This window comes from Bos indicus, chromosome 2, assembly GCF_029378745.1.
Source record: "Bos indicus isolate NIAB-ARS_2022 breed Sahiwal x Tharparkar chromosome 2, NIAB-ARS_B.indTharparkar_mat_pri_1.0, whole genome shotgun sequence".
Classification (NCBI taxonomy): domain Eukaryota; kingdom Metazoa; phylum Chordata; class Mammalia; order Artiodactyla; family Bovidae; genus Bos; species Bos indicus.
The window spans coordinates 134212532-134225471 of record NC_091761.1 but is presented as its reverse complement, the minus strand read 5'-3'; the positions used below and the strand labels follow the sequence as shown (position 1 = coordinate 134225471).

Below are 12940 nucleotides of genomic sequence, written 5' to 3'. Positions count from 1 at the left end.
CAAATTCCTAAAACATGCTTCACCATGGGGGACGTCAGCATTATACACGGGGAACTGAGTCCTTACCAGCCACACAACCTGCCTGGCGATGACTGAGTCGGGGGGTGAGTAACTTGAACCAGATAACTGACTTCAAACTTGCAGAAAGTCTGTGGGTAGGAGAAGCAAAGGAATTGGGGGAGGGTATTTTCAGAAAAAGAACCAAGGCAGGGTCTTCAGAAGGTGATGAAAACCTGTGAAACAGGAGCTGAAGGAACGCTCGCTGGACCTAGAGGAGAACTTTCGCTGTGTTTTTCTTTTGCAAAAATACTCCTTGGCCATGAACCGTCGCTCTTCCCTCTCCAGCGTGTGTCTGTTTGGGAAGGTGATTCTCACCCGTGACCCAGGTGTTGACGGGTAATGCAATCCTCGCCTGGTTCATAGGTTAGAAAGTCACCCTGCCACCTGCTCTTCCCTCCCTTCCCAGCCACTGATCCTGCCTCCAGACCCAACAGTTACAGTCCACGCATTGCCTGCGGCTTGTCCTGGCCTTGGCTAGGAAAGCCCCAGAGAGCCCAGCTTCATGGTAAGGCTCTCAAGCCTGGAGGGAACGGGCCTCCATCCGGCGCTGCGGTCCGCCCCCACCCAGACCACTGTGTCTGCAGTCTCTGTCTCTCCCCGGCCATCTTCCCCCCGAGACCCAGGCCTCTGCTGAAGATGCAGTCGACACAACGGCCAGTCACAGGCGAGCCCCAGAATCCTCTTGTGACCTTCAAGTTTCACGACTGCTCTGAGCAGTAGCAAAGGGAAGACTGGCCTCAGTCAGACAGATCTGGGTCCAAATCCCAGCTCTGCTGCTTACCTGGCAGCAGCCCGGCCCTTCATCCCTCTGACCTGCCGTTCTTCCTTTGAGGCAGAGAAGTAGTATTCACGGGGTGGTGTGAGGACCGAGATTGCCTGCCCAGAAGGAAACTCAAAGAGCAGCACTCACACACTTATTTCAATACTCCACTGATATTAATGAAACTCACTTTCCAGAAGGAGAGGCAGATGTGCAAACAGACACACGCCCTCTCCGGTGTGACACACGCGGGAATCGCGGCATCCTACAAGGAAGGCCCAGGCAGGCTGCCGCAGGAGCGGTGGGAAAGTGGGAGGGGCATTTCTGGGAAATCCAGAAAGCGCCATGTGCCCAGGGAAGGAGGTTTTAATCCTTAGAACTGAGACCTCCTGCCTCTTCTGTGGCCTGGCCCTACCCCTCCTCTGCCCCAGCCGCTCCCAGGGGCTCCAATGAGAGGAGGGTCCTCAGCTGGGAGCGATTCACCCCCATCTCCCACCCTCTGTGACTTCAAGGAAGGAAACTTCAGGAGTGGGAGCCATGGTCACTTCCTGAGGGCAGCGTTTGCCAGTGTTTGCTCCAGTGACTCCGGCAGGGCAGGGACTCGGGGTCCTGCAGGGGGAGTAAACGCCTCCTTAAATCCAGCATGCTAGGCACCTCACCGGAGAAGGCAATGGCACTCCACTCCAGTACTCTTGCCTGGAAAATCCCATGGATGGAGGAGCCTGGTAGGCTGCAGTCCATGGGGTTGCTAAGAGTCAGACATGACTGAGCGACTTCAATTTCACTTTTCACTTTCCTGCATTGGAGAAGGAAATGGCAACCCACTCTACTGTTCTTGCCTGGAGAATCCCAGGGACGGGGGAGCCTGGTGGGCTGCCGTCTATGGGGTCGCACAGAGTCGGACACGACTGAAGCGACTTAGCAGCAGCAGCAGCAGGCACCTCACCTGCCCCACCCTCATCCTGGTCCTCAGTCACGGATGGGCTTCAGAGGACACGTGGTGCACAAAGGTTCCCACCACTGCCTGTTTGGAGAATCAAAAGCACACTCCAGTCTCAGGGCCTTTGCACGTGTGACGTCTTCCATCTGCAGTGCTTGCTCCCTAGAATCACACATGGCTCACACTTTGCTTTCAGTTCAGTTCAGTTCAGGCGCTCAGGCATGTCCGACTCCTTACGACCCCATGAATCGCAGCATGCCAGGCCTCCCTGTCCATCACCAACTCCCAGAGTTCACTCAGACTCACGTCCATCGAGTCAGTGATGCCATCCAGCCATCTCCTCCTCTGTCATCCCCTTCTCCTCCTGCCCCCAATCCCTCCCAGCATCAGAGTCTTTTCCAATGAGTCAACTCTTCGCAGGAGGTGGCCAAAGTACTGGAGTTTCAGCTTCAGCATCATTTCCTCCAAAGAAACCCCAGGGCTGATCTCCTTAAGAATGGACTGGTTGGATCTCCTTGCAGTCCAAGGAACTCTCAAGAGTCTTCTGCAACACCACAGTTTAAAAGCATCAATTCTTTGGCGCTCAGCTTTCTTCACAGTCCAACTCTCGCATCCATACATGACCACTGGAAAAACCATAGCCTTGACTAGATGGACCTTTGTTGGCAAAGTAATGTCTCTGCTTTTCAACATGCTATCTAGGTTGGTCATAACTTTCCTTCCAAGGAGTAAGCGTCTTTTAATTTCATGGCTGCAGTCACCATCTGCAGTGATTTTGGAGCCCAGAAAAATAGTCTGACACTGTTTCCACTGTTTCCCCATCTATTTCCCATGAAATGATGGGACCAGATGCTATGATCTTCGTTTTCTGAATGTTGAGTTTTAAGCCAATCTTTTCACTCTCCACTTTCACTTTCATCAAGAGGCTTTTGAGTTCCTCTTCACTTTCTGCCATAAGGGTGGTATCATCTGCATATCTGAGGTTATTGATATTTCTCCCAGCGATCTTGATTCCAGCTTGTGCTTACTCCAGCCCAGCGTTTCTCATGATGTACTCTGTATATAAGTTAAATAAACAGGGTGACAATATGCAGCCTTGACGTACCCCTTTTCCTATTTGGAACCAGTCTGTTGTTCCATGTCCAGTTCTAACTGTTGCTTCCTGACCTGCATACAGATTTCTCAGGAGGCAGGTCAGGTGGTCTGGTATTCTTATCTCTTTCAGAATGTTCCACAGTTTGTGGTGACCCACACAGTCAAAGGCTTTGATGTAGTCAATAAAGCAGAAATAGATATTTTTCTGGAACTCTCTTGCTTTTTCCATGATCCAGCGGATGTTGGCAATTTGGTCTCTGGTTCCTTTTCTAAAACCAGCTTGAACATCTGGAAGTTCACAGTTCATGTATTGCCGAAGCCTGGCTTGGAGAATTTTGAGCATTATTTTACTATCGTGTGAGATGAGTGCAATTGTGTGGTAGTTTGAGCATTCTTTGGCATTGCCTACACTTTGCTTTACTCTGGCTCTTTCAAAAGGCCTCCTGGGTTGCACCCTGTCCAGATCAACCCTTCTCCCATTACTCGCTTTTGCTTTACCCTGGTTCTGTTTTTTTCATTATGCTTATTACGTATTAGATCACATTATGCTGGGCACATTTCCCATCATTTGTTCCTTTGGCTATTGTCTCCTCTGCTGGGCCGTCAGCAGGATGTGCCTGTTCTCATTACTGTATCCCTAGTGTCTGGCATAGTACCAGGAAGTGAATGTTGTTCAGTCGCTAAGTCGTGTCCAACTCTTGGCAACCCCATGGACTGCAGCACTCCAGGCTTCCCTGTCTTTCACTATTTCCCAGAGTTTGCTCTAATGTCCCTTGAGTCAGTGATGCCATCCAACCATCTCATCCCCATCTCACCTCATTCTCTCCTGGGATCAGAGCCAGGAGACCCATGAGGAGTCCTCCCCACGAAGCAGAGGACAGGCTGAAGAGAGGAGCCCCCAAGAGCCCCACTCTGTGCAGAGAACAGACTTGTGGCTGCAAGGGGGGCTGGGGCCCGGAGGGGAGGGAATCTGGGATTAGCAGAGGCGAGCTATTACGGACGAGATGGGTAAGCAAGGATTTACCGTACAGCCCAGGGAACTACATTCAACATGCTGTGACAGCCAGAATGGAAAAGAACATGAAGATGAAGAAGTGTGTTTGTGTGTGTGTGTGTGTGTGTGTGTGCGTGTCACTGAGTCACTTTGCTGTACAGCAAAAATGAGAGGAAAGAGTCGCCTTCTTCTCCCGCCTTCAGTCTTTCCCAGCATCAGGGTCTTTTCCAATGAGTCAGCTCTTTGCATCAGGTGGCCAAAGTATTGGAGCTTCAGCTTCAGCGTCAGTCCTTCCCATGAATATTCAAGGTTGATCTCCTTTAGGATTGACTGGAGGGAATAGATTCTCAATAAAAACCAGAGCTCCCACCATTTCCTCCAATGCCCGCTGGACTCACACCTGTGGTTCCCTCGGGGCTCGCCAGGAAACGGTGACCCTGCAAGTGGGCGTCCCCCGCCCCCCGGCCAGCCTCACACACACACACCATCCGTACCCACCTTGGGCTGGCTGGAGATTTATGCATCTGAGAATCTGTCCTTTCTGTCCCCTTCCATTGGGAGGGACCATTCTCTTGTCTTGAGCTCCTCAGCCATCTGGACAAATGATGCTTATCTCAATTGTAGTTCCAAAAGTGAGGGTTAAGGCAGCCCTACTGGAAAGGTGGGCCTTGGGTCAGGCTGGGTCAGAAGGGATCAGGCCCTGGTCTCCTGTCGCGCGCCCTCCCCCCAGCGACACACCCTTGTTGTTGTGTTGGATGGGACACGTTGCTGGCCCGCCCTCACTGCGTCCCTCGTTAGCTGTGTGTAGCATGGCAGAATGGCAGTCATAGTAGAATCGGAAGGTCTGGGTCTGAATCCCAGCTCTGCCACTTATAGCTACGTGATCTCGGCAGGTTACTGAGCCTCTGTTTCCGTGTGGGAAGTCGGACTAATCCTAGCTCCTGTCTCCTAGGACTGTCTTGACAATTAAGTGAGTGAGTGTGTATTATGTGTGGAGTCCAGTGGCTGGCACAGAACGGGTGCCATGGAAATGGGAGCCACTGTTACTGCATCACACTTGGCTCGCCCCAGGGTCCTCCCTCCCCTCGGGGTTCCTCCTCCGGCAGGCGGCCTCCTTGTTTGTCATGGTCTGGCGCCCACTGGGCTTGGGGACATCGCTGACCATCCAGGCTGGGCCAGGTTTCCCCTCTTCCCTCCCCTATGCCCTCATGGTCACCTGTCATCACCCTGGTCCAGTGGGGTCGTGTTGTGAATCTGCCCCTCCACTGTCCATTCCCAGAGAGCAAGGCAATGCTCAAGCCTCTCTGCTTCCTGGATACAGCCCAGGGCCTGCTCAGAGCAGGTGGGAGCACAATCTGGGGCAGAATAAATGAGGAGAGAAGGGGACAGAAGACGGTCCCTCCTTCCAGTTAGCTCGGCACTGCTCTCGTGGGTCAGGTGTTCTCTGGGGCTCCCTGCGAGCCTGACCTTTGGTTTAAGTTAGAGGCCACCTGGGGTGAGCCCCAACTTCACTCCCTTTCCCTGGGCATTGGGAACTGAAGTTTTGGACTATAGCGGTCGAGTCTGCCTCCAGCTTCCAAATTGATCCCCTCGAGGTCGATTTTTTTTTTTTCTGCAGAATGTTGTAACCATTAACTTCCAGGCAGGGGTCAGACCCCTGGGCCCCATCTGCTCAGGTTGCCTGCACAACTGAAATCCCTGAGCCCATTCTGGCTACTTTTCTCATTAAGACAATCGGACTGGATTGATCCATTAGATCAATGGTTGGATATCAACCCGCAGGAAGCCAATCCCATGAGCCTGGATGATCAGCCCAAGAATGTGATCCTCCGCCAAGCTGGAGCGGGTTATTTGCCCTCAGGATGGGGCTCTGGGAGGCAGAGGGGTGGGTCAGAGGACTCAGCAGGCTGGACTTTGGTGAGGAGGCATCAGTGTGGCCTGGCTGTGTCTATCAGGAGAAGAGCTCTGGCTCCTGGGAGCTGGGCAGGGATTCCGGGGACAGCTGGTGTGTGAGAAACACCATCTGTGCTTGCGGACGATCGAGACTCCTTCCCAGGTCGTCAGCCCGTCACAGTCCCACCACCCCCACCCCGGCCCAGGGTTGCAAGGTGTGTGTGATGGGGGTTGGGGGTTCAGGAAGCAAAACAGCAGCTTCCCGGGTCTCTGTTCCTCTCTCACCAGGAGAAATTTTCTGAGGCTGGAAATGCAGAAGTACCTAGAATACCAAATCGGCATTCCAGGGTCTGGGTGCGTGGAATGCTGATGGAGTTTAAGGGTTGGCTAAAGGACACCTATGCAAATAGGTTTGGAAACACTAGTGTTAGCCGCTCAGTCTTGTCTGACCCACTGCAACCCCTTGGACTGCAGCCCGCCAGGCTCCTCTGTCCATGGGATTCTCCAGGCAAGAATATTGGAGTGGGTAGCCATTCCCTTCTCCAGGGGATCTTCCCAACCCAGAAGTCGAACCTGGGTCTCCTGAATTGCAGGCAGATTCTTTACCATTGGAGCCTCCATGGAAGCCCTTGGAAATGTATTTCAGCCTGTTCATTTCCTACAGAGCTGACGCACGTTACAGCTTTCTAAAAGAAGGGGGAGGAGTAGTGTTGGATGGAAGGTCTGGGACATCTTACAGAAATACACTGAAGCGTAGTCAGCAGGGCCTGCTTTCACGGACAGTTCATCCCAAGGAGTGTCTGCAGGGTTGACGGGATCCCTGAGGGCCAGGGAGGTTCTCGGAAAGGGAGGCACCAGTGAGGAGGAAGTGAGGTGGGCGAGCGCCACTCACGTCCCCTCTCACGTGGACGCCAGTGCAGACAGCGCCACCTGCAGCCAGGGAGGTCCCCTCACCCCACCCATGCGCCAGCCCTCCGGGTCAGCCCACACCCTCACCACCCTCTCCCCTTTGCTCCACAGGCTACTTGACTGTCAACATTGAGCCTCTCCCGCCCGTGGTGGCTGGTGATGCTGTGACTTTGAAGTGTAACTTCAAGACCGATGGCCGCATGCGTGAGATCGTGTGGTACCGGGTAAGTCCCCTCCGCGGTCCGCCCCGCCCCGTGCCTCTGACCAGAACGCGGGGTGGAGTACCCGGAGCCTCTCTGGAGACCCTCGTGGGATCGGCGATGCCCTCAGCCCTCACCAGCCCTGAGCTGTCCTGCGCCCTCTGCTTGACCCCCGTCCTTTGCTGAATCCTTCTGCAAAGATCCCTCTGCCCAGGCTTCCCTTCTGACCTGAGTTTATCTTGTCCTGGCATCTTTGATGTTCCTGACATGCTCTTATGCTCAGGAGACCCCCTGCGAGCCGAGCATTAGTTACGAGCACGGAACGCACTGACTGCAGTGTAATGAAAGAACGCTGAAGGGTGAAGTTTGGGGCATGAGGGTTTGGGTAATGCTTTTGGCAGGGGAGAGAGAACAGGACAGCTTCCTGCCTTCTTAAAAATCAAATTACAGATGTAGTCTGCCTTCTAATCTGATTACACATATAGTGGTGTCTGGCATCCTGAGGTCTAAGGAGATCTGAGAAGGGATGTTGATAAAGATGAGCAGATGCCCATCTGCCCAGGGCCCTGATGTTGGCAACAGGAGAACCAGGTTGGGGTCTTAGGAGCAAGTGTTGGCCTTTATAACCGCCGAGACACATATCTGTGTGTCTAGACTGGGCATCCCAGCCTGGTCTCACTTTGCCACGAGTAAGTCGAGGCTGGCTGGGTGCCGGAGAAGCTCGAGGTGGCGTTGACTTTCTTGCCATGTGGCACCCAGCTGTACATAGAACAGGGTACTGCCATCTTGGGTTGGGTGGAGAGCTCCGCCTCTATGAGCTACAACAGGGGTTGGCAAACACTCCTCTGAAGCCCAGATAGTAAACATTTTCCTCTCTGGGGCCCTATGGTTTCTGTTGCAACTACCCAGTTCTTGCTCCAGTGCAGAAGCAGCCACAGACAGCATGTCGATGGAACGGCATGCCAGCGTTCCCGTAAAATTTTACTTACAGACACTTGAATTTCGTGTACTTTTCACATGTCACACCGTCTTCCCCTTTTTTATTTTTCCAACCATTGAAAAAGGTAAAACACCACCCTGGGCTCATGGGTCACACAAAAGTGGGCTGGAGGCTGCCTTGGTCCACTGGCCATAGCCAGCCGCGGATCAAAACCCGACCCTTCCCCAACCTCTGCTAAGTTGTATTGCCCTTTCTTCAAAGTGAAGCCAGTGGGTGATACAGTCAAGTGGAATTGCTCTGGAGATAGGGGGTGTGGAGTGGAGAGGGGGTGGGAGGTGGGGGTTGGGTGGGCACTGCTTGGTGATCAGGCATCTGGAAACGGTTCCTGAGCTCCTTCAAGCTACAGCCACACCCGCGGTGCGGTGCAAGGCAACCCAGCGGCAGAGGATCCCGCTGGGGAGTCCTCACCATCCGAGCCATCACTCAGAACTGGGCGCTTCAGCCTCTTTGCTGTCGGTCCAGCCTTGCTTTGAACCATCCTCTCCTTACTGTGCCTTCTTGCTTTGTCTGCCTTTGAGTCATCGTTTTCTAATCACTGTGGTTATGCTGGGCGCTGTGACCTGGGTTCCTTTTAACCAACATCATTGTTCTCCATCTTAGCGTTGTAGCCCTCTCCCATTTAGAATCACTCCAAGGACTCTCCACCCAAGCTCACAGCCTCCCAGAACCCACAGATGTGAATCTGACATTTGATTCCCCGAGGGCACCAGCTTCAGGTGAGGTTTCCTTCCTGGAGAGATCACTCGGGCCTAGAGCAAGTCAAGGCATATGTTAAGTAGCGCTGCGAACCTCATCACTAAGAGGCGTATTTACGTGATCCGGGAACCGCTTGGCTGACTCACGCTGTGAGCGTCTCATTAGCACCTGGCAGAGGGCTTCGATAAATTAACTCCGCTCGCTGCCGACGATGGCACTGCGTCTCTGCCCCGACCCTCCGTGGAGTGAAGGGCAGTGAGAGGCCTGCCCAGCTGGCAGAGAGAAACGCGGAGACCCAATGGGAACAATAGGGGTGAAGACGGGAGGCGTCTTGGAAACAGGAAAATACCAGCAGGCATCTCATCGCTCCCCCATCCCTTGGAGCAGCTATCTTCGCTCTTGTTTGAAATCGAATGTCCCTGCATCAGTGGTGAAAGTCTCCCTGCAGAGGTGGCTGCCAGGGTGCGGCCAACGGCAGTGCCAGGCCCGGGTGTGGGGAACCACAAGCAGCCTCCCTCGTGGCTCACCTCTGCGTGCTCTGAAAGCCGGGATGCCCAGGTCCCACTGCAGATGGAGACCCCCCTTCCTCCTTCCCGCTCTCTACCCCAATGCTGAGCACCCCCAACTCCCTTCACCACACCACCCCCACCTCCATCTCGGCTTGTGATCCCATCGACTGCTTTAAAAATCAGTTATGTCTCTTATGGGTGTAGGGCCCTGCCTGTCAGGCTACGGGAGGCTGCACTGACTAATTTATTTTATTTCGTTTCACATCCTTTGACTTAAAAGCGTCTGGAATTGGGGTGGGGTGGGGGTGGAGTGGTTGCAGATGTATGCAAATCACATGCAAATCGCGCACTGAAGCCAAGTGCCCGGGCCCTTCTGACTCTGTGGCTAGAGTGCGGAAGTGGGGTCCCCGATGGGGTACTGTCCCTGGGACCCGGGGAGCCCTGCACGTCTGTCTGTGGTGGTGGGCATGGGGCAGAGGACGGGACAGGAGCAGACGGGGGAGCAGCTCCACGCGATCAGTCCTCTCCTTCCTGCTGCCACTCTGGCCTCCCCTCACCTGTCACCTCCTTTCCCAAGGAGCCGGCCGAATGGCCAGAGATGAGAGCCGACCACGATGGGGGCTCCAGGAGCCGAAACCAAGGCGGGGCTGCTGGAGGGACTGGGAGAAGCCTCAGTGGAAGCCCCTCTCCGTCCCGGATCGCCCCAGGCAAGCCCCAGAGCTTCATTCCCCCTACCCCTGTCTTCCCCGCCCCCGCTCCCGCCCGAAGCAGGGGCTGCCCAGCCTTGTTTTTTTGTTTGCTTTCTGTACGTGTGTTTGCTCCCCTCCCCAGCTTCCTCTGCCCGTCCTCCATGAATGAGCTCACAGAGCCCGCCTTGGAAGGAGATGAATAGATTACACAGGCCTGGCCAGTGCTGTGTCTCCAAGCCCTTTAGCCGGGAAAAGCAGGTCATTGTGATGAGGCTGCCTCTGCACGCTCGGCCCAGTGGGTGCAAAATGACCCAAAACGTGTGTCCCGTCCAGAAGCCTCCCCTCTGGTCCTAAAGGCATGAGCTTAGCAACGGGGTCGTCCTAAGCTTTCAGAAGTGCAACGAAGGCATTGGCTTCTTTGGGCAAATTGGGGCAGCTGATGGAGTGGTGTGAAGCAAAAGGGATCCTTCCCTCGGGGTCAGCAAGACCTCTGGCTCAGCATTTGGGGAAAGTCTTGGCTTATGGAGCCCTTAGGGCTGGAGGGTGAGCAGGGATGTAGGAGGAGGTGGCAAGGGTCTGCACCTTGGACACTTTGCCCCGAGGTCGAGCCAAATTATAGACAAAGACGACGCAGCTCTAGAAGAGACTCAAGAAAGTGCACAAGATCAGAGCCCCTGGATCTGTGCTGTCCACTGTGGCAGCCGCTTGTCACATGTCGCTATTTACATTTCAGTTCAACTAAATCAGGTTAAATTAGAAGTTCATTGCCTCAGTCAGACTTGCCACATGTGATTAGTGGCCACCGCATTGGGCAGAGCAGGTGTAGAGCATTTCCGTCACCACATAAAGTTCTGTTGGACAGCCTGCTGTGGATAATTGAGAAAAATGTCACGGCCCCTCCTTGGAATATCCTCTACTTTCCTGATAAGAGACGGAAAGTGGCTGCCCTTTGAGCCAGTTTTCTAGGCAAACTCACCCTACAGTGAATTTCAAAAAAAGTGAATTGTATTTGTTATGTAACTTACCATCACTGGATTGCAGGGAACAAGGGGACAGAAGAAAGATTATCATTCTTAAAAGACGTCTTTGAAAACAGAGAAGACATCAGGAAAGTGTTCAGGCCCCCGAGGAGCTGGTGTCATGGTCACCTCCCCACGTTTTCTCCACTGTTGTGTGGGTCTGCCTCCCAGATTTGAGCTTCACAGTCTTCTCCAGAGCTTGGGCAGATTACTTTTACCTGCAAAGTATACAGTGGCCAATAGGGCGAGGGTGCAATCCCACGCTTGGCCAACAGGAGGCAGTCACCTTACAAGCAACCGACTTTAGCATTAAGATTGGACCTGACTCTAGAGCAAGGCTTCCCTGGTGGCCCAGAGGTTAAAGCGTCTGCCCACAATGCGGGAGACCTGGGTTCAATCCCTGGGTCAGGAAGATCCCCTGGAGAAGGAAATGGCAACCTACTACAGTACTCTTGCCTGGAAAATCCCATGGATGGAGGAGCCGAGTAGGCTGCAGTCTAGTCCATGGGGTTGCTACAAGTTGGACCCGACTGAGCGACTTCGCTTTTCACTTTCATGCATTGGAGAAGGACATGGCAACCCACCTCAGTGCTCTTGCTGGAGAATCCCAGGGGCGGGGGAGCCTGGTGGGCTGCCGTCTCTGGAGTCGCACAGAGTCTGACACGACTGAAGCGACTTAGCAGCAGCACAGTATTCTTGCCTGGAGAATCCCAGGGGGGGGGGAGCCTGGTGGGCTGCCGTCTACGGGGTCTCGAAGAGTTGGACACGACTGAGCGACTTCACTTTCGCTTTCACTTTGGTTCTAGAACACAGAGCGTCCCTAATAGTTCAGTTGGTAAAGAATCTAACTGCAATGCAGAAGACCCCCTAGAGAAGGGGTAGGGTACCCACTCCAGTATTCTTGGGCTTCCCTTGTGGCTCAGCTGGTAAATAATCTGCCCACAATGCAGGAGACCTCGGTTTGATCCCTGGGTTGGGAAGATCCCCTGGAGAACGGAAAGGCTCCCCTCTCCAGTGTTCTGGCCTGGAGAATCCCATGGACTGTATAGTCCATGGGGTTGCAAAGAGTCAGACATGACTGTGTGACTTTCACTTCACTCCAGAAAACAAATGATAAATGTCATCCTCTTCTTAGTCATTTCTATCCATTTCTACCTGAACTTGGAGACTCATTCAGTGATTTTGCTGACACTAATCTGAGTGACTAGCATTACTGAACACTTACTCTGTGCCAGGCATTGGATTGAGAGCTTTACAGACATGGCTACATTTCATCTGGGACTTCCCTCATGGCTCAGATGGTAAAGAATCTGCCTGCAATGCAGGAAACCCAGGTTTGATTCCTGGGTCAGGAAGATTCCCTGGAAAAGGGAATGGCTACTCATTTCAGTATCCTTGCCCGGAGAATTCCATGGACAGAGGAGCCTGGCGGGCTATAGTCTGTGGGGTCGCAAAGAGTCAAACATGACTGAGCGAGTAACACTTCCTTAACATTTCATTTTCACATTGACACTGAGGCTGGTGGAATTGTTAAGCCTGTTTTTCAGATGAAGACACTGAGGCCATCCACAAAGACTATGTCTTGGCTCATGCTGCCCCTTCCCGACTTCTGCAGGAAGTTCTAGACACTTCCTCCTCTGTGATTCCTCCTTGGGGGTTGTGGGTGTCTGCACTCCAACTTGTGTCTCATTAGGTCCAAACACCTGTCTGTCCACTGGGTCGTGAGCATCCCGACCACAAAGGCCACATCTTTTCCCCACTACATCCACCTGCCTAGTGGAGAGTCATCTCAGTAAATATTTGTTACATGAATAGACATTAGACATGGAAATACACATTTTGACAGACCATGCCAGGTAGCCCATTCCATATCAGGTGGGCTTCTGTGTCTAGCCGATCGTATCTGTCTGCTCAGGGACTGAGTGTGAGTCTTTGTGTACTCAGGGGCCTTTATGGAGTGTGGGGTTGGGGGGAAAGGAACATTTCTTATTCGGGAATGCCAGCTAAACTCATTTACTTGGCGGGCACCTGCCCGGCAGGCAGAGCCAAAGGTCTGTTACTATCATAGAAATCCATTGAACAACCACAGAGAATCCTGGGAATTTAACCTTTCACAGCAGTTGTATTTTATCATCTTTCCTTTGTTTCGTCTCTTTCCTTCACAATTTGTTCCCCA

General features: G+C 53.2%; 1 protein-coding gene across 2 annotated transcripts in view; it reads left to right on the top strand.

The window, feature by feature from the left end:
* Positions 1-12940, top strand: part of IGSF21 (immunoglobin superfamily member 21) — a 281725-nt gene that overhangs the window by 120191 nt on the left and 148594 nt on the right. For both annotated transcript variants that reach the window (XM_070777976.1, XM_070777967.1), the window contains exon 2: positions 6763-6875. In XM_070777976.1, the coding sequence (XP_070634077.1) occupies positions 6763-6875 (113 nt within the window). The remainder of the gene's footprint in view (positions 1-6762; positions 6876-12940) is intronic.